This window comes from Lonchura striata, chromosome 32 (genome assembly GCF_046129695.1).
Source record: "Lonchura striata isolate bLonStr1 chromosome 32, bLonStr1.mat, whole genome shotgun sequence".
NCBI lineage: Eukaryota > Metazoa > Chordata > Aves > Passeriformes > Estrildidae > Lonchura > Lonchura striata.
Genome location: NC_134634.1, coordinates 2339644 through 2358667, shown reverse-complemented (window position 1 = coordinate 2358667; position 19024 = coordinate 2339644). Strand labels below are relative to the sequence as shown.

At 47.4% G+C, this 19024-nt stretch overlaps 1 protein-coding gene across 2 annotated transcripts in view; it reads left to right on the top strand.

Annotated features, from left to right (window-relative positions):
- Positions 1–19024, top strand: part of DPYSL2 (dihydropyrimidinase like 2) — a 57202-nt gene that overhangs the window by 25203 nt on the left and 12975 nt on the right. For both annotated transcript variants that reach the window (XM_021546272.2, XM_021546273.3), the window contains exons 4-8: positions 8410–8574; positions 9339–9400; positions 10466–10546; positions 12354–12422; positions 16459–16579. In XM_021546272.2, the coding sequence (XP_021401947.1) occupies positions 8410–8574; positions 9339–9400; positions 10466–10546; positions 12354–12422; positions 16459–16579 (498 nt within the window). The remainder of the gene's footprint in view (positions 1–8409; positions 8575–9338; positions 9401–10465; positions 10547–12353; positions 12423–16458; positions 16580–19024) is intronic.

The following is a 19024-nucleotide window of genomic DNA, read 5'->3' as shown; positions in this document are numbered from 1 at the left end:
AGACTCTTTCCACTGTGAATGGAAAATGTTTGTAGTGCAGCTGAGAAAAACGTGCAGTGTGTTCTTAAAAGTAGAATCAGGCCGTGGAACCAGGAGCAGAGTCAAGGACTCTGAGGCAGTCAGTCCTCCTGCAATGCAAACATCATAAAGGGGAAGGTGGCAGCTCCCCCTGAGCCATCCTGCCCAGATCCAGGGGCAGTTGTGGCTGTTCTTGGAATCCCAGCATGATTTGTGTTGGAAGGGATTTTAAAGTCCATCCAGTCCCACCCCCTGCCATGGGCAGAGATGCCTCCCACTACCCCAGGTTGCTCCAACCCCTGTCCAGCCTGGCCTTGGGCAGGGATGGGGCAGCCACAGCTTTTCTGGGCAGCCTGTGCCAGGGCCTCCCTGCCCTTATAGTAAAGAATTTCCTTCTAATACATGTTTGAGACAGGAAATTAAGCCTAGGTGTAGAAAGCAACATTTGCCCCTAAAGACTTGGTGCATGGAAAAAACCAAAAATCAGATCTTGTGTGTAGGAGTTTCCCAAACCAGGTTGCCATAGGATGGGTGTCTCTCTTTGGGTGGGCAGCTCAAGTGCTGCCCAGGAGTGATGCTCTGTGCCCCCAACATTGGATTCTTCACAGACAGCTTGTGAGGCCAGGCTGGGCTGGCTCAGAGCTGCAGGAGGAGGTTCAGCAGCTGGGGAACGTGGCACAGGAGTCTCTGTTTAAATTGGGGATAATCTAGTTAGGACCTCCCAGAGGTTAATGATTTTAGCAAGCACAAGAGCTCAATTTGCAGGTGGAGAGAACACCTGCAGGTGTGGCCAGGAGATGGCTGTGCGAGGGGCTGATGTGGTGCTTGAGCCTTGTGGTTTGGTGGAAACCAGGTTCTGCTGCACCTCCCATCGGGATTTCTCCCTAAACAAGGAACTTTTAGGTCTGATTCAGCCCTCACTTCCTTGCCTGAAGCTGTGTGTGAGAGTCAGCAGTGGTTTGAGTGGGAGCAGGATGGGGATTGCTGATATTGTAGCAGAAGTGGCCGTGGCTTGGTGGTGATGGGTGACAGCTTCCACCTTGGAACATGATGTCACCTTGGCAGAGTCATGAGAAGAGGAAGTGTCTGGTCCTCATCCAGGCAGGGGAGACGTTTATTTGACAGATACAGGGTTTTTCTTTTCCCATTTCTTTTACAAGCTGTATTAATAAGAAGTGCTTTTCTAGAATCAGAGCTCTTCACATTTCATTTATATTTGAGGGGGAGAGGAAAACCAACTTTTCTAATCCCAAACACACAAAGCCCTCTCAGAACCACCACAAATTTCCATTGTAAAACCTGGCGTCCTGCAGTCGTGCTCCTCTTCATCTCCAACACCCTGAGACAGGCCATGAAATGCAGGTGAGAATGCAAAACTCGGTGATAAAAATGCCAATCCAGAAGTGTTCCAGCTTCCCAGCGAGTGGAAAAAGCCTGAGGGGCAGGACACATCTGCAGTGACCTGAGAGGGACACAGCTGGCTCGTGGACGTGATCTTTTGTCCTCCTGTGTCTGATCAGCTCTTGCCCCTTGGATGTGTTATTCATTCTTATGTCTTGACTTGAAAGTCATGGCTACAAACCGAGGTTTTTTCCCCATCTCAGTCCCTCCAGGTTTACAGACCAATTCATTTGGAAGCCTTTGAAGTCCTGTGTGCTCTTTTCATGGCCTTCCAGTGTGGAGTAGTGCCTAAAAGAAAGAACAACTCTTGGAACCACTTACATGTCTCTTTTGAACTTGGTTCCCCTCCCTCTCTGCCATGGTGACCTCCTGACATACAACAAATGCACAATAAGCTTTACTGGGAAGAGATGCAGCCTTTTTTTTTTTTTTTTAATCTGACCTTAATATGCTGCCATGCCAGCTGCTGGGGAGGGTTATTAATTATTGTGTGAATTCTTTATGTTTGTGTCCAGCCGGCCTCAAATTGTTAATTGTATTTTGGATGTAATCAGCCAAAAGGACAAGTGAAATATCTGTATGACATCAGAGAGGGAATAAGGGAATGGTGCAGACTGAAAATGTAATCAGTGGAGCACGGATGTGTCTGATTCTTCTGAGCCTGGTCCAGCTTCTGATTTCTCTGCATCAGGTCTTACAAACTGGATGTGAACTGACAGAAAACAACGTGTGGTGTCATTTAGGCTGCCTTTACTGTGAGTTTGGCAGGCAGGTACAGGAGAACAGTCCTTAGGTACTTGTATTAGCACTATAAATGCTGTCCTGTGCAGGGCTGTAGCTCTTCAGAATAATCTCTTTATTCCACTGTTGTAGGAATGTGCCCCTTGTTGATGGAGTAAACAAGTTACCCTTTGTCTCCTTAAAAAGGACAAAAGCCCAGAAGTTTCTCTCCTCAATTTGGTTAAAAGACACCTCATAGGACCTTGGGGACTTCACCTCAAACTTAAGGACAGCCAATTGGACAGGAGCCAAAAAGTCCCACCTAAGCAATTTCTTAGAAAAGAAGAGAACAAAATAATTAAATCTCTTCTGTGAAGTGTTTTAGCAGGATCAAGAACCTCTTGCCCTGGCTTGGTTTTTCACTGTAAAGAGCTTTTTTATTTTGCCTTTTATTAAAACTTTTTTCTTTCCAGCACTGTCAGAGGAGCCATCCTGCTTCTTTTATGCCACCTGAGGCAGCTGAGCTATCAAGGGTGCAGTGCTTGTCTATAAGCCTGGCTCGAATAGACATAACACAGATCTTTTCTTGAGGGAAAGGGGCAGTGGGGAGGGAACAAGAATAAAACACTTTGGGAATAAATCCCTGCAAATGCACAGAGCTGAAAATCTGGTTGCTGGAGGCAGGATGTGAAGAAAATCCTTGGTTTGATTTCTCTTTAGCTGAGGTGCATCAGGTCCATGGAGCTATTTCCTTCCAAGTGATTTTGGATTTTGTCGCTGTTCTTTTTCCCAGATCAAACCCTCTAAACCAGAGTGAGGTTTAGAGGAAGAATTGGGGTGGAATCAGAAAAAAGGAGGTGTGAGGCTCTTCTGGATCGCTTGATTTGGGATTTTTTGAGCTCAGAGAAGGGCTGTGGTCTCTGGATGGGGGCAGGGCTGCTGAGCTGGAAATTGAGGTTTAATGCTTAAATCAGAATTTTTGCTGCTGAAAACAGCTTTGTTACTAGATGAGGCAGCTTTTGGTAGCCCAATTCCTTGACACATAAAAGGGTCATGATGCATAAAGGCAGAAAGAATTGTGATATTTTTCCAGCTGAGAATTGGAAGCCTCTGGATCAAATAAGGTCTGTGATTATGGAATAATCTATGGGTCAGTCAAGGGCCTGACTTTCAGTTCACTGAGGTTGGTTTTATTCCTCTTGCTTTCACAGAATTATTCCCACTTCACTTCAGTGCCAGGAGAATATTCCTGCAGCCACAGCCTGACAGCTTCAGACTTCTAAGCAGGGACCTGTGCAATTACCAGGGCTGAATTTAATTACAGTCTCTCAATAAAATGGCTTGTGACTTGAATGTACAACTCAATAAATTCACCAGATTTCATCACACACAGTTGCTGTGGGGATTAAGTAGTATTAAAAAGGCAGATGTGTTTATAGTGATCAAGCTGCTATTTAAAGTTTTCGGTAGGGGAGATCTGCCTGCTTAAAATGTTAAGGATTTTCACCTTATAAACTCCTCTTAAACAATAGGCACATTAAATGCTGGTAGGAGCAGGAACTAATGTGTACAACTGCAGTCTGTAATAGCAACTGGAACCCTGAGTACATGTTTTTTATTACATACACAATTTTGGTAACATCTGACCCTAATTTATGTTTCTATTGTCCATTTCAAACAGTTTTTCTCCTTCCTGGTAGTGGCATTCATGAGCTGAAGCCCCAGAAAATTGTCATGCATGTTTTGGATGACACTTAATTAAACCAGCTGAAAAAAAATCCTCTGCAGTGGAAAGCTGGAAGCATGGGCTATTAATAGAAGCTCCAGGAGTGGGTTGTTCGCAAGCCAAGGCTTACTCAACTGAGGCAGGATGCAAAAAAGAAAAAAAAAAAATGCCCATGCCACAATGCCAGGAAGCTATAAAACCCATTAATCCCCACCCATGAGCACATCCATCCCAAAAAGCAGAGTTCTGTTTTCAAGGCAATCATTTCTCTGGAGTTTAGCAAGGGGTCAAAAATATAAAGGCATTGCTCTTCATCTGCTTTTTTTTTTTTTTTAATTCGAGAGAGATTCCAAGTGTCAGAAAGAGATGATACGGGGATTTTTCTGGCCCTGGTCTCGGGGTATCCTGCAGAACAAATTCTGCTGAGTATTCCCCAGCCTCTGTGCTGGGTCCCTCTTGCCCATCTCCCTTCTTGCTCAGGGTGCAGATGCCACCCTGCTCCAGGAGAGCTCTTCAGGAGCATTCCTGAGCTGGGAAGAGGGAGCCAAGATGTGATGCAACATTTCCTAAAGCCACCATTTAAAGCTGAGATTGGCACCATTTTCCGTGGGCTGTGGAAGTGGTTTTAAAGTTTGGGAGCAACTGGATGAAGACAAGGAGATATTTCAGGCCAGCATTAACTGTGGTTCAGCTTTTTGGCTGTCCTTTCTGGAATCAGTGGTTGGGTTTGATCTGTATGGGTCCCTTCCAGCTCAGGATATTCCATGATTCTGTGAATTGTGTAAAATGGCAGTAGGAGTGATCTGAACTCCGAAATTACGTGTGTGTGTGTGTGGGATTGTGCTGGGATCTGATTTTAGTACAGCTTTTATGCTAATATATGATAAGAATGTGTTAATAATAGGTATATAGCACTATATAAAGTGCTGCTAGCACTTCTAACCTGTGTAGATTTTTCCATGGTTATGTTAAAACAACACTGCTTTCTTTTCCCCATCCTTGGAGCATTTAATCCGTTCCCCTATTTTTAGTTTCATTTTTGCCTTCCCCTTTCATTTCATACCCAATTATCTCCCCACCAGCATCTCACCAGTTTGGCCCATGAGATACAGAATATTCCAGCGTGGCTGGGGCCAGCTTTGGTGCAGAAGAGCCACATGGATCACCCAGTGCTGGTGTCTCACTTCAACTCATTGTCTGCCTTTAATCCTGAGCTGATTAATCTGCCCAAGTGCCAGAGCTCACCCTGGGTCAGGGGTGGCTCCGTGTGGTGGAAAAGTCTCTCCTCCACCCCGAGCTTCCAAAGAAAGGCTCAGCAGTCTCTGTTGTTGGTCTCAAGGCAGTTTATTGCAAGTTATCTAAAAGATTTTCTCCTTGGGTGCTGTGGTTTGCTCAGAGCTCAGGCAGAGGCACACACACACCCTGACATCCTCTCTGTCCCCGACTGCTTCTTCCCTCCCACCCAGGGCTGCTGCTCTCTTTTATATGGTACATTACGTGTTATATGGTTACAGTTTTTCCCAATGCCTATTACCTATATTAAATGGTGATTTTCTATCTAAACCAATCTGTGAGTGCCAACATCACCAAGAACATGGAGGTGAGGAAGGAGAAAGAGGGAGGACAGGGCAGGCCCAAATCCCAAATCCATCTTAAACCCTCTGACCCCCATGTACAAAACCAAAACCCCCTGTACAGCACTCAGAAATTCTTCCCTCTACTTTGTGACTACTTCTACTCTAATATCTAAACTTTTGTGACTCCTTGTCCTTCCTGCAAGGTTGGTAACTCATTCTATGGTTCAAACCCAAAATCACAGCTGTTTGCAGCTGCCTGCCAGGGTCTCAAATGCTTCTGACCTGGGCCCAGAACATCCAAAAATGTCTGAGGGACATTTGGAGTTCTGACACCCAAGGACCCTGAGCTGAGCAGGGCAGGCAAGAAAGCAGCCCTGGCTGGTGGGGGGTGGCAGCTGGAGCACTGGGAAGCAGGAGCAGATGCACCTTGTAAATCTGTGTATAATGACAGAGAGAGAGAGCCAAACCTGGAATGGGAAGGGTAATTAAGAGTCTGGATGATTAGGGCTGGAGCATGTGTTGAAATCCCACTGCTCTCAGAGGTGAGGTGCGAGCTTGGGTTGTCTGGGAGAAAGACTATCCGGGTATTTTGGAATCCTGTCAGTGTTTAGCAAGGAGAAAAATTAGAATATTTGTAATGTATAAAATAGTTTTTCTCTTTTACAAAGGAGTTCCTTTGGTGGTGTAACAGCCTTGTTTGCTCTCAGGCCTGGGCTGCTGCATTTTGGGTTCTGCAGCTCAAAAGGTTAAAAGATAATTTACAGAATGTTTTCTGCTCTTAGCTGAGAAACCAGTGTAACCCTGAGCTTGGCTTTGCCTTGCTGAGAGTGTGTTAAATAAAGAGAAACATTAGAATTAGGCCTGAATTTCACTCAGATTCAGGGAGCCACTACAAAACCCACAAAGCTATTTTATTTCTTCTTTGAAGATTTCAGCACTGATGAAGTGATTCTTACATTATCTCTTCCTTTTTTTTTTTTTTTTTTAATCTCCGTTTTGTTTCTGTTTTTGGAACAAGCTCTGAGTTTAAAAATGAGCTGGCAACTTCCTTCTCAGACCTCAAGCAACTGAATTAACTTAAAACAACAGCAGGAAGAAAACATCTGGGCTGGGAAGCACAGCAGATCAGGGCTGTGGTGGTGGGGGGAATAGGGGGGTGACAAGAGCCTGTGTCACAGCAGTTTGTCCTCAGTGGGGCAGGACAGGGATTGAACATTCCTGGTTCCTGAGGTGATGGAAGGGAAGGTGGGGCAGTGGGATGGGATTCCCAGGGAGCAGGTTGGGATTCCCAGGGAGAAGGATGGGATTTCCAGAAAGAAGGATGGGATTCCCAGGGTGAAAAATGGGATTCCCAGGGAGAAGGAGCACCGTGGGATCAGGACATCACTGCTTTTTCCCTGGGAAGCCTCCTGGGAATTCTCCAGGAGGGAGATGTGTGTGAGCTGGGGTAGGTCAGCTCTTGTGTCCGTGGTCCTGTGACAGATCATCCCCAGGGGTCATCCTGGAAGCCTGGGGCTGTGGGAACAGAGGAAAGGAGCCTCCATCAGCTTCTTGTGCTGCTCTGGAGCACAGGGACATGAAAGAAAAAGCTTTTTGTTTTACTCTGAGCTCTTGAGCTGCGCGTGAGGGCTGGAAGGAGCTCTCTGAGCTGCAGTTCCTGGCCATCTCAACAGAAGCAGTTGGAGAGCTCAGTCCTTTTAAGAGCAGATAAAGAGTCAGCCTTGACTACTCTCCTTTCCTGGGTCTGGGCTCATTTTTACTTATTTGAGCTCCCCCAAAACCCCACTCTCATGGAGGGATGTAGGCCGTGACCTTACAATGTGTTGGGCCCCTCGCATTGCACAGGGGATGGGAGGATTTGTGTCTGAACTGCCTCCAGGCCAGGATTTGGCATTGCATCCACTTTCTCCATGGCTTTTGTGCAGCATCCACTCCTCCTGCTTGCTCTGCTCCATCCTGGCCAGGTACAGGGATGTCCCTGTCACCCTGACTGTCCCTTGGTGTGCTCTGCTGGGTCCTTCCCTGTGGGAATCCAGGAATTCCCTCTGGCTGCCCTGGGACCTGGCAGGGCTCAGGAACCCCCTGGACAGAGCCCCCAGAGACACTGGCTGTGATCTCTGTCCATGGAAAAGAGTTTTCAATCTTACAGGGTGAATTACCAGCTCTGAGGGTTTGATATATGCAATAATTAAGTGTGGCACAGGTGCCGAAATAAAATTTTAGGATTCTAAATGAGGGGTTCAAAGGGGACAAGCTGGAGGAAATTGGGTGTGTCCTGAGGGTGATGATTGAAGCAACTTTTTATTTTCCTGTGTGTTTTAATGTAGATCAAGCCAGGCCCTCTCCTCCTCCTCCGCAGTGCTTCCCAGTTTGTAACCCCTGAAATCCCACAGGCTTTTCCTATTCTCTCAGTTCAGTCCTGGAGATGCTGACTTGCTTTTTTTTTATTGCACTGTGTCATTTGAAGATCTCAGAGACTCCATGTGCTCAAATAAAAGCCAGGAACACTGACCTTCAGATCCAGGTCCCTTGCATCACCCTTTGAGGCCGTCCTGCAGCTGCAAGCTGCCTGTGAATGCAGTTGTTGCTGGATTTGGTGTGAGGACCAACCTCAGAGGCAGCAGGACCTTCTCAGTGTCAGAGAGCTCTCCCCAAGCACAAATTGTTGGTCCTGCTTCCTCCAGTCCTCTGGAAGGTGCTCCTGCCTGGGATGTGTAGCACCAACACTTGTAGTAAGCAAATTGTAGTAACAACTCGTTTTCTTTCAGTTGCTGCTCCATAATCCACTTCCCTGGCTGCATTCTCCAGAAACCACTGATCAACCACAAACTTAGAAATATCTTAAAGGGAAAGAGGATGCCTTGATTTTGCAGCAGCCTCTGCACAGCTCTGCTTGCTGTCCTGGGCACCCAGGAAAACTTCAGCACCAGCAATTTACCAGTGCTTTTTTTTGGTTGTCATTCCCAGTTGACCATGTGGTCCCCGAGCCTGGGACCAGTTTGCTGACAGCCTTCGACCAGTGGCGAGAGTGGGCAGACAGCAAATCCTGCTGTGACTACTCCCTGCACGTGGACATCACTGAGTGGCATAAAGGTGTCCAGGAGGAGATGGAAGCTCTGGTTAAAGATCATGGTAAGCTCAGGGAAGCCTTGCCCCTCCTTGTTTTTCAGGATCCCCTATTATTTAGGGCTGTTTCTCGTGCAGTGTTTTACTTTTCTATGCCAATAAAGCTGTTTTGGGCCCATTCTGGCTCTTTGAGAAGGTTTGGGCAGTTGGGATTGCAGAGGGCACACTGGTGTTGCAGCCCTGATTTTCCAGAGGTGAATCTCCTGCTTTTCCCATGCAGAGCAGCTGCTGTGCCCAGTGAAGGTCCTTTGGGTTCATCAGTGCCCTTGATGATACCTGCAGCCATTAAATGGCTGAAAACAAGGGAAATTGGAGCCCCAGAGGGCCAGTCCAGCTCTGCATGCAATAAGTGAAGAGCTGAGTGAAATTACCTCATAAGTTTTCCCCCTCTTTATTTCCTTGGCATTTCATCCTCAGGCTGGAGTGATTTTCCATCCTATTTGTACTTTCAAAATCCAGCATTTTATTTGTAATGGGGGCTTCCCACACATGCTGGGTGAGAGCTTTTCCTGGTTCCAAAGGCTGGAGAGGAAAAGCCAGCCAAGGATCAGTGGGTCAGTTTGGACACGTCACAGACTTGTATTTCACATTGTCCTCCCTGGAGGGTGAGTGGGATCAGCCATGCTTCTGTGTGAGATGCATTTTTGCTTTTCTGTGGTTACTCAAAATAAACAGCGAATTCCTGCAGTGAATTAATGGAATTATTGCTGGGGGCTGCTTTAGGGATTGTAGTCCATGGTTTTACCTGCAGTGTGCTCTCTTTCCCCCAGGTGTGAATTCCTTCTTGGTGTACATGGCTTTCAAAGATCGCTTTCAGCTCAGTGATTCTCAGGTAGGAAGGAAGGCTTCATGTTTAATTTGTCACAAATTAGTGTTTAAATTCAATATCCTGGGATCTGACACTCTTACCTGTTTCCGGTCTTCATGTGGGTAACAGTACCTAAGATCAGCAACAGCACCCATAGCTCTGGTTTGAAGATTATATTTTTAATTAAAGATAAAACCCAACCAAGAGCAAACCCTGAAAGACTTGGTTGAGGGAAGCAATAGTAAAACTCTCATTTTGAGAGGTCAGAGGTTTTTTTGTAGCTCCTTTGGGGTAGAAGCAGTGGCAGTTCTATGAATTGCTGCTTTATGCCTCTGCACAGGGCAGGACAGGGAGATCTCTGGGCTAATTATAATTATTCTGTTTAGAAGCTAAAACTGATCCTGGTCCAGGGGTGGTTTTTTGATGGTAGAATCACTGGGACCTTAGAAAAGAATTAATTACCCTCCTGTTTGCTGTTCTGGTGAGCATATTTGGGCATGTTTTGTTCAGAGGGGCAGCTGATGTTTCTGAAGGTGTGGGAGGAGAGGAATGCCTGGGAGTGTTGGTGTGAGTTATCTCTGAGGGCTCTGGAAACATTTCCATGAGGGAACATTGGTGGCACCAGCTGGGGGTTACTGGACCTGAACCCACCCAGGCTGGTTGCTGGAGTGGGAAATCACACTGCTCCTGCCTTCAGATACTGATTTCCATGGAGCACATGCCCCCAGCACTCAGATATAGGGGATGTTTTTTATGCCCGTCACCAGTAAATGAGACATCAAACAGGCACAACTCTGCGAGTCCTTTAAAATCATCCAGTGGTGGGGCTTGAGTTGTTGTTGTTTCTTCCTCCAAGGTACTCCAAACCTGCCACTGGATAATCCTTCTTTGCCACATCAGCAGCATCCAGCTGTGGAATTGGGAAATTCAGTGAAAACGGCTTGCACCTCTCCAGCAAATCACATCTTACATTGCTTAGTGCTTCTCTTTTCTCTTTTTTTCTGCAAAATCCTGTTTTCTGTGGGGATCTGGGGTGTGGCCTCCCTGACAGGTGTGTTCCTGCTGTGATGTTTGTTCTCTGGCCCCCAGATTTACGAGGTGCTGAGCGTGATCCGGGACATCGGCGCCACAGCCCAAGTGCACGCTGAGAACGGTGACATCATTGCTGAGGTATGGCCTGGCTGCTCTCGGAGTTCTTGCCTTCAAATGCTGGCAGGGCGTTAAATTCTGACTCCTTCTTTGCACACTGAGAGCCTCCCAGTCTTTTGAGAGCGTGGCAGGGCTGTGTCGAGGGTGTGAGTAGGGCTGTACAGCAGTTTTTAACCCCTCTGATGTGGGGGTCCAGAGCATCCCTCTGGCTGCCCTGGAAGGTCTGGGAGCCTGGCAGGGGTCAGGAACCCCCCTGGACAGAGCCCCACAATCCCAGAATCCCAGAATGATGAGGTTGGAAGAGACCTCTAAGATCATCAAGTCCAACCTATGCCCTAACACCACAACTGGACCATAGCACCAAGTGCCAATCCAGTCTTTTCTTAATATATCCAGAGAAGGTGATTCCACACACCTCCCTAGAAAGACAATTCCAGTATTTTATTATTCTTTCAGTAAATTTTTTTTTCCTAATATCCAACCTAAACCTTCCCTGACGTAGCTGAGGCTGTGTCCTCTTGTTCTGCCAGTTGCTGCCCGGTGGAAGAGACTGACCCCACCTAAACCTCCCAGAGACACTGTCTGTGATCTCTGTCCATGGAAAAGAGTTTTCAGTCTTACAGCATGAATTACAAGCTCTGAGTGTTTGATATAAGTAATAATTAAGTGTGGCATGGGTGCAAAAAGTAAAATTTTAGGATTCTAGATAAGGGGTCCAAAGAAGACAAAATAAAAAAATTGGGTGTGCCTTGTCCTTTTTCTCCTTCTTCATGCCCTTCATGTTTCACTGTGGTGTTGGCATTTTTCTGTTGGTTTAGGCTGGGGACACTGTTCAACATAAATGATAGATATTAACACATTATTATAAATATAGCACACGTAGTTTCTAGTATATAATATTTATAACATCCCACTGAGGGCAGAGCCCCACACGCTGCCCTGCAGGACAGAGCTGCGGCAGAGCAACAAAACATATTATATATATATTATAACATATAACATATATATTATAAATAAGCAAAAAGAAACATCCTTATAAACCAACACAAACGAATTACAACTTCTTCTTTGTCAGCGGGGCTAAAAAAACAAAGACTTTCTACAATCTCAAAATCATCAATACCACAGATTCCAACACTTTGACACTGATAAAATAGGTTTTTGTGGCAGCCTGCAGTTTGGGGTGGGTATTGGGCATTTCTGCCTCTCTCCCCAAAGGTGAAAAGCTGGGTGTGGCTGTCACTGTGCACAGCAAAATGTTCTGAAGGAAATAAGAAGTGGGGGAGTGGGAAGGGATGTAGTTTCATACAGTACATGGGATGCTGATGGTTGGGGTCTGTTTCTTCTTCAAACAACAGCAAAAGAGAAATGTTAATAACGTATCCCATTTAATCTTATCTCCAGCTCATTTTCTACATTGTGTCTCAAGCACCCAGAGGATTTTCTGGCAAGAGCCTACCCCAGTCCTTGAGCCCAGTTGCAGAATGATTTTTTCCATGAGTTATCATTCTGCCACATCTTAAAGATGATTTTATAGATGCAAATGAGTGCTGAAAGTCAAGGGGCTATGAACCCCATGTGAAGCAAATCCAAATAAAAGGTTTCCTTGACCTCCTGTGAACAAATCAGCAAGGTTTTGTGAGCTCTGGTTATTCTCAGCAAGGGGAGTTGGAGAGGATTTTCTTGCAGGGCCCTTATGCAAAGCCCCATGTGGTTTTTAGCCAGTACAGATGCTCAGGATCTCACTCATGCCCCTTTACAACAGCTGCTAGAAAAATTCCCTGTTGCTTTAAATCTCATCCCTGCTCTTTTTTCTTCTCTGCCTTAGGAGCAGCAGAGGATCCTGGAGCTGGGGATCACAGGCCCTGAAGGGCACGTGTTGAGCAGACCTGAAGAGGTGAGAACTCCCCTGCCTTTGCATTTACCCCCCTCCCCAGTTTATAACATCTCTGCATTGCCAGTAAGTCCTTCATGTTGGGATGAATGTGGCTGGAAACAGAATTTTTCTGCATTTGGGGTTATTTTGGTGGAATTCTGCCATTATCCTTTCTAGATCCAGTGGCTTGGGCTTCTCTCTTGGTTGTTATTTTGTCAGACTTCCAGTGAATAGCAGAATTTTTTAATATATGCCCAAATCGTGACATTGTTTTGGGTACTTCATAGTTTCCATTACTGTGATATTTGATATTTTGATGAAATATTACCAATGGGATGGGGGTTTTTACAGCAATGGATTAAGTGGTTTGCTGAAGGCACAGAAAATATGTACCAGAGCAGAGAGGTCATGCTCAGGCCTTAGCCCACCACTTCAGTATAGCTACCCTTCATATTTCCCCATGGATTTCTCCAGGGATGAGCACTCCAATCCCTCTAAGCTTTTGAAATAAATCCCAGAAGTGTGAAAAAGCCTTAAAACTTTGCCTTTGAGGTTAGTTCCTGTTGTATTCTTCACTCACAGTCCCTCACTCTCTCTAAGCTGGACACCTCACCGTGACATTCCAGTTTGTGGGGTTCATCTGTTCTGTACAGAACAGCTCTTTTTGTTCCTTCAAGATCCTGGGGCTTTGCTGCCTTCCAGATGTGGGAGCTGGGGCTGTGAGATCATCCACACATGCCCCTCGTGCTCACTCTCCATTTCCTCCCCTTGATTCTGACAAGCATCATCCAGAGGCTTTTCAGTAGGAACATCAATCATTCTGTTGCCTGGGGAAAAGAAAAAGCTCACAGAATCCTCACAGAACACAGAATCTGTGTGTGGCTCCCAGAGCTGGAATCTTTTGCTTCCTGAAATTGTGAGCAAGCACTTTGCACTGAGCTTTCCAGTCACCCATCCAATTTGTGGTTTTTTTTAACATATTTTTGGCCTGCATCAGGGGAGTGGGAACAGATGCTGGTGTGACACTTGAGGGAGTTCAGTTTGTGTTGTTTTCAAAGGAACGCTGCTCTTACCTTAAAGGATCTGGACATCAAACCAGCCAAGTTGTGTCTGGCTGTTTTAAAACTCATCTTTCATGGAGCAGGAGCTTTAAATGTGAGTTGTGTGGTTCCAAGGCGTGGATGGATTGTTAATCTGTGCAGGATTGGGCTCTCCCTCTGTGCAGGGAGGAAAAAGGCAGCCTGAGGACACGTGCAGGGTGGAAGAAGGCAGCCTGAGCCACAGATGAGGCTCAGTGAAGCTTCTCCCTGATCTCACACGGGGCAGCCTCTGTGCAGCTGAGCTCAGCTGTGCTCTGCCCAGGCTTGGGAAGCGTTTGCTCCAACATTCTCCTCCTTGAAAGTCATAGGAAACAGAGCAGGAAACAATGTCATCTGGTTCCCTCATCCCCGTTCTGCAGCCTGGGAGTGACTCTGTGCTTCTAAAAACATCCAGCTCCCCTTGGGATAGAGGCCAGATTCCACGGGTGGCAGCAGATCCCTGATTCCTGTTGACTTCAACAGAGTGGATGTTTGTTGTATCTCTCTGGGGTGCTGTTGACACTAGAATTGGCTTTTCCTGCTGTCCCTTAGGGAATGCAAAGCCCATCCTAAGGACAATTGGCATCTGACTGGAGAGCTCCTTAATTCAGACCTCCATCTACAGCAAACCAGCAGAAGCTGCTGAGCAAGTCTAAAATATTTATTAACTCGACACTCCTACTCATTTCAGGTGGAATAAATATTGAGGGAAGCATTCAGGACATGCACTTGTGTCTTGGAGTGCACAAATCTGAATTCCCAGGCTGGCAGGAGGCTTGCACTGAGGCTTGAGTTTCACTGCTGACTCGGGGGTTTGGCTTTGCTCACCTCAGTGTTCTGCACGTTATTCCAGCCAGAAAACAGGGCCTGAGTTAAGACAGCACCATCTCAAGTCAGCCTTACCCATCACTTTCTGGAAAACTACCCCTCACAGCTCAGTTCATTCTGTGATGACTTTTCAGAGCAATCCATCATTTTTTTTTGTATTTTTTCAGCCACAAAAATGCTGGAAGCACAAGCAGTCAAAATGCTCCAGGAAATGTCTGTCTTTTTTTGTTTTGTTTTGTTTTTTTATTTTTTCCAAGAGAACTGCTGTGCTAGGGCTTCTAATGCATCTTGGTAATTGCAAACATTCCCCTTTGGACTACTTGTTAGGTTATTGTTATATGCCTGTCACCATAGCATCTGGGCACAAGGCAGGAATTCAGCAGCCTTGTTCAGAAAATATTCTCCTGCTGCTTCACAGTTGCTCAAACGCCTTCTGCCCAAAAGTCTGGGGGTGTGTGTTGTTTTATCCCTGCTCTGCCTGCGGGGAAACTGAGGCACGGGGTGGGAACGTGGTTCCCAGGTGCTGCAGGGGCAGAGCCGTGCACAGACCCGTTCTAGCGGGGCGTTTGCAAGGGGAGGCCATGGCCTGGAAGTTGTGGCCTCTCTCAGTCCTCCCCTTGTCTCTCAGAAGGGACAGCTGAGCTTCTCTTGGCTCTTCCTTTCAGCCCTTGTGAGCGGTGCTGGCTCCGACACTTCAGGTCCAACATTCTGGAGCAAAACCCTCCCTCAGCCTTTGCCTGGGGCATCTGGGTGAGAAAATACTCCCCTGTGAGCATCCCCTGCCTGGGGCTGTAACCCTTCGTGCCCCAGAGAGCACCCTGCTGGCTCTGGGGGGCTGCTTTGCTGTTCCAACTCCTGGCTGTTGTTTTCCTGGACCATTCTGGCTGCAAACAGGGCACGGGTGGCTTTGCTGGCATGAGCAGAGCTGTTCAGGACACTTGGACAGCAGCCTGGCCCTGGTTCCCCAGGCTGGTGGTTCTTTTCCTCCAAGGACAGTGTTAGGAACCAGCAGTTACAGAAACCCAGAGTGGTTTGGCTTGGAAAGGACCTCAAAGCCCACTGATCCCACTCCTGCCATGGGCAGGGACACCTCCCCCTACTCCAGGATGCTCCAAGCTCCATCCAGCCTGGCCTGGACACTTCCAGGAATGAGACACAACCCCTCTGGGCAGAGTATTCTGGGACAGGTGGTGATGATTTGTGGCACTTGGGCTATCAGCCACTGCAGAGCAGATTTTCACAAATGCTGATTGTGTGCCAACGCCTCCAGAGTCCATGGGAGGGGTTCTGGGAGCCTCTTGCATTGGGAATCTGGTGGGGAATTGCTCTGGGTTTGTTTCCTCTGTTGTTCACTTGGAAAATGTCTGTGGCACTTCTGGCAGCAGGCACAGCTAGCATCACCCTGCTGTTCAGTCTGGCATCTGGATCCTTTGATTAGGACGTGTTTGAGCCATAAAATCAGAGCAATGCCCATCATCCTGAGGCTGCAGTTACAGCGTGACCCTCAGTTTGGCTGAGCTTAATTCTCTGTACACATGCAAGGAAAAACAGTTGATTTATGGGGTGGTTCACACTCTCTCAGATCCCAAGCCAGAGACTGGAGTGGAGGGTGCAATTTAGGAGGCTTGTTTGCAAACGTGGTTTACCAGAGTATGTGGTGCAGCATCTCCCTTCTGCGTGGGCTGCAGCAGGAGCAGTTCTGTTGAGTCAACGTTTAGTTGCTTATTTTTGTCTAGGTTTAAGAAGGGGCTTCATCATTCTGACCCTGAGCACCTGGACTGGTGTTTCAGTTCAGGCAGAGAGGCTCTGAAGCAGCCTGGGAGAAATGGTGGTAATGAAAGGGGACTGCAGCATGATGTCATTTAATTGTTGTGATTGTGCTGTGCCTTTTCAGGCTCAGAGGTGGAAAATGCCTTGGCACTCCTCATTTTTTGGAGAGCAGGGTCTGTGACTTTTGAGGATGAGCAGAGTGCTGTTTTCTGGGAGAGCAGGGTCTGTGATTTCTGAGGATGAGCAGGGTCTGTGATTTCTGAAGATGTTTTCTGGGGGAGCAGGGTCTGTGATTTCTGAGGATGAGCAGGGTCTGTGATTTCTGAGGATGAGCGGGGTGCTGCTGGGTGTCCCTGACCTCCTGCCACTCTGTTCCTCAGGTGGAGGCAGAGGCTGTGAACCGGGCAATAACCATTGCCAACCAGACCAACTGCCCCCTGTACATCACCAAGGTGATGAGCAAAAGTGCTGCTGATGTCATTGCTCAAGCCAGGAAAAAGGGTAAGTTATTTCCTCCTTAGCTCATGCACTTCAGCTCCTGCTGACACCAGCTTCCTCCCTACAGGAAAGGTTTCTTTTTCATTTCCCACACACCAGGATTCAGTGGTTGTGTCAGAGCCTGGAGCTGCTTGTTCTGTTAAGTCCTGAACTTGTCTGTTCACACTCATCCTCCTCCAGCAAGCCATGTGCCTTCATGATACCACCAAGTCATTCCATGCTCTCTCCATGTAGTAAATTCACCTGGAGGCTGCACTGGGCTCTCCTTCCAGCTGCTGTGGTTTTCCCTTGGTGCTTTCTGCTTTCTTCCCGGGGTCAGCAGTGATTCCTGACAGAGCTCTTGACTCCCAAGCCCTGTTGTAGCCAAAGAGGCCACCAGTTCCAGCTGCCTGCTGTGCTTCTTGCTTGTGGAATAGATACTTTCCATGTGGTGTAACTCATAGGGATGCAGGGCTGGGAATCAGCAGGCTGGGGTGGGTTTGGGAATTGTGACTGCCTCTGATAACTCTGCTCGGGGATGCTGCAAGAAGCAAGACTCAGACCTGTTGTGGATGCTGCTGCCCATGTCTCCTCTCTGGCTGAGGCTTGTGAGGGAGCTGAATTGCTCTGAGGGATGCAAGAGCTCCCCCAGCCCGGCCCCTGCTGCCTGGCCCTCAAGGAGTCAGGATTGCTCAGGGAGTGAGTGCTGTCTGCTGCTTTATCCTGTGACTAAACCTTCCACTTCTATTTAAAGCTGCTCAGGTTGGCTGAGTAACCAGGAGGGATGATTTATCTCCTTCTTTCCTCACAAGGCTTGGATTTAAATTTCTGCAGCCTAAGTAAGCCTGGATGGGTATACAAATGACATCACTTTCCATCTGGATGTTTGATGCGAGAGGAGCTGATTTCCAGCAAACAGATTGGTGTTTGTGCATTGGCTCAGGAGTATTTTGGTCCCATGATTCCTGTTAAAGGAGTCGGTGAGGAGGACTGATTTTCAAGGCTGTCTGTGAAAGCAGCTCAAGCCATTTGGAATAAATCTTTCTCTCCCAGCTCCATCGGAGGGGATCATCCTGAAGGAAGATGCCTTGACCCAGCAATGTGGCTGCATGCTGCATCCACAGAAAAGAGCTTGATGTCGTAGTGCAGCTGTATCCTGAGAGCCAGGGAAGATTCTGTTCCCTTTTCCAGATAAAATATCGAAGGCATGTGCCCCATAAAGGTGGAGCATCAACAGAAACACCTTCTTGCTACACTCAGTGTCCTGAGACCACCAGTTGGAAGTGGAGTGGGGCTTTGGGATGAGGGACTACACACCTGGATCACAGAAAGCCATAAAACACAATTTGGCTTGGGTGGATGTTACCCTGGCTGTGAAAGGGGCTGGGATTGTCCCAGATGAATGAGCCACAGGGCTCACTTCACTGAGCCTCTTGAGCGAGCCAGAACATGCAGTTTTTATTCAAAATGTGTTTTCTCCTTATAAAGAGAATTTGGGGTATAAATGGTGCCCCATCCTCAGTTCCTTTATTCAAATAACTCAAGTTAAATGCTGTGCAGTAACCGAGGAGGGCCACACGCACTGGCCTTGCCCTCCCAAACAATAGAGGAAACAACCAAAGACTATCCAAGGCAAAAACAAGCCAGGATTGATTTGCTAAATGGCAAAGAGCAGACGTTATTTAAAGCCAGATGTTCCCAGTGGCTTTTGCATGGAGGAGATTCCCTGCAGACTGTGTTGCTGGCAGATCTGGAACCCGAAAACATCATTCCCTGCAGAACAATATCCCCAGTGTGCTGGACCACAAGCAGCCTCCCATTAACAGCCAGCATGTGTTAGGCCTTGCTTTGATTTCAGAACCTTATTTGTGGGCAGTGATGTCAGGGAGCCTCTTCCTCTGCTCCTGGAAACTCTCACAAAGGCTGTTCCTGGAGCTCCTGTGTCAGCAGCATGGAGCTGGTTAATCATCATCCTGCCTCAGCTAGTGGGCTCTTTCCCAGCTGTTTGAGACCCCAGAGACTTAACAGTAGCTCTGGCAATAAAGTGAAAGAAATACTCTGTCTTTTCACTCTGCATGGTGAGGTGTGAGACCCTGCTGACCAGCTCTGGTCGTCCCTCTGCCCATCCTTCCTGACTGAAGTATTTAGGGTTGGCTTCTCAGCCACCCACATCTTTGGCAGGCAGATCCAAACCCATGCAGCGCTTGGGGAGGCAGGTGGGTGGGCACAGAGCACATTTTGGCAAGGCTGCATTTGGTGAGCAGATCCCTGGGACTGCCAGCTCACGCTGCTTTTGAAGCTGCAGCAGCTGCTTGGTGTGCAGATGGTGCTGGTACATTCCAGCCTGCAGAGTATCCTGGCCTTAAGGATCTGCTGCTCCTTCATGTGGTTCCAAAAACCTTAATGAAGAGGAAGGATGCACTGGTGGTGAGCGCACTGCACAGTCAGGAGATGCAGTTCCATTCCCCA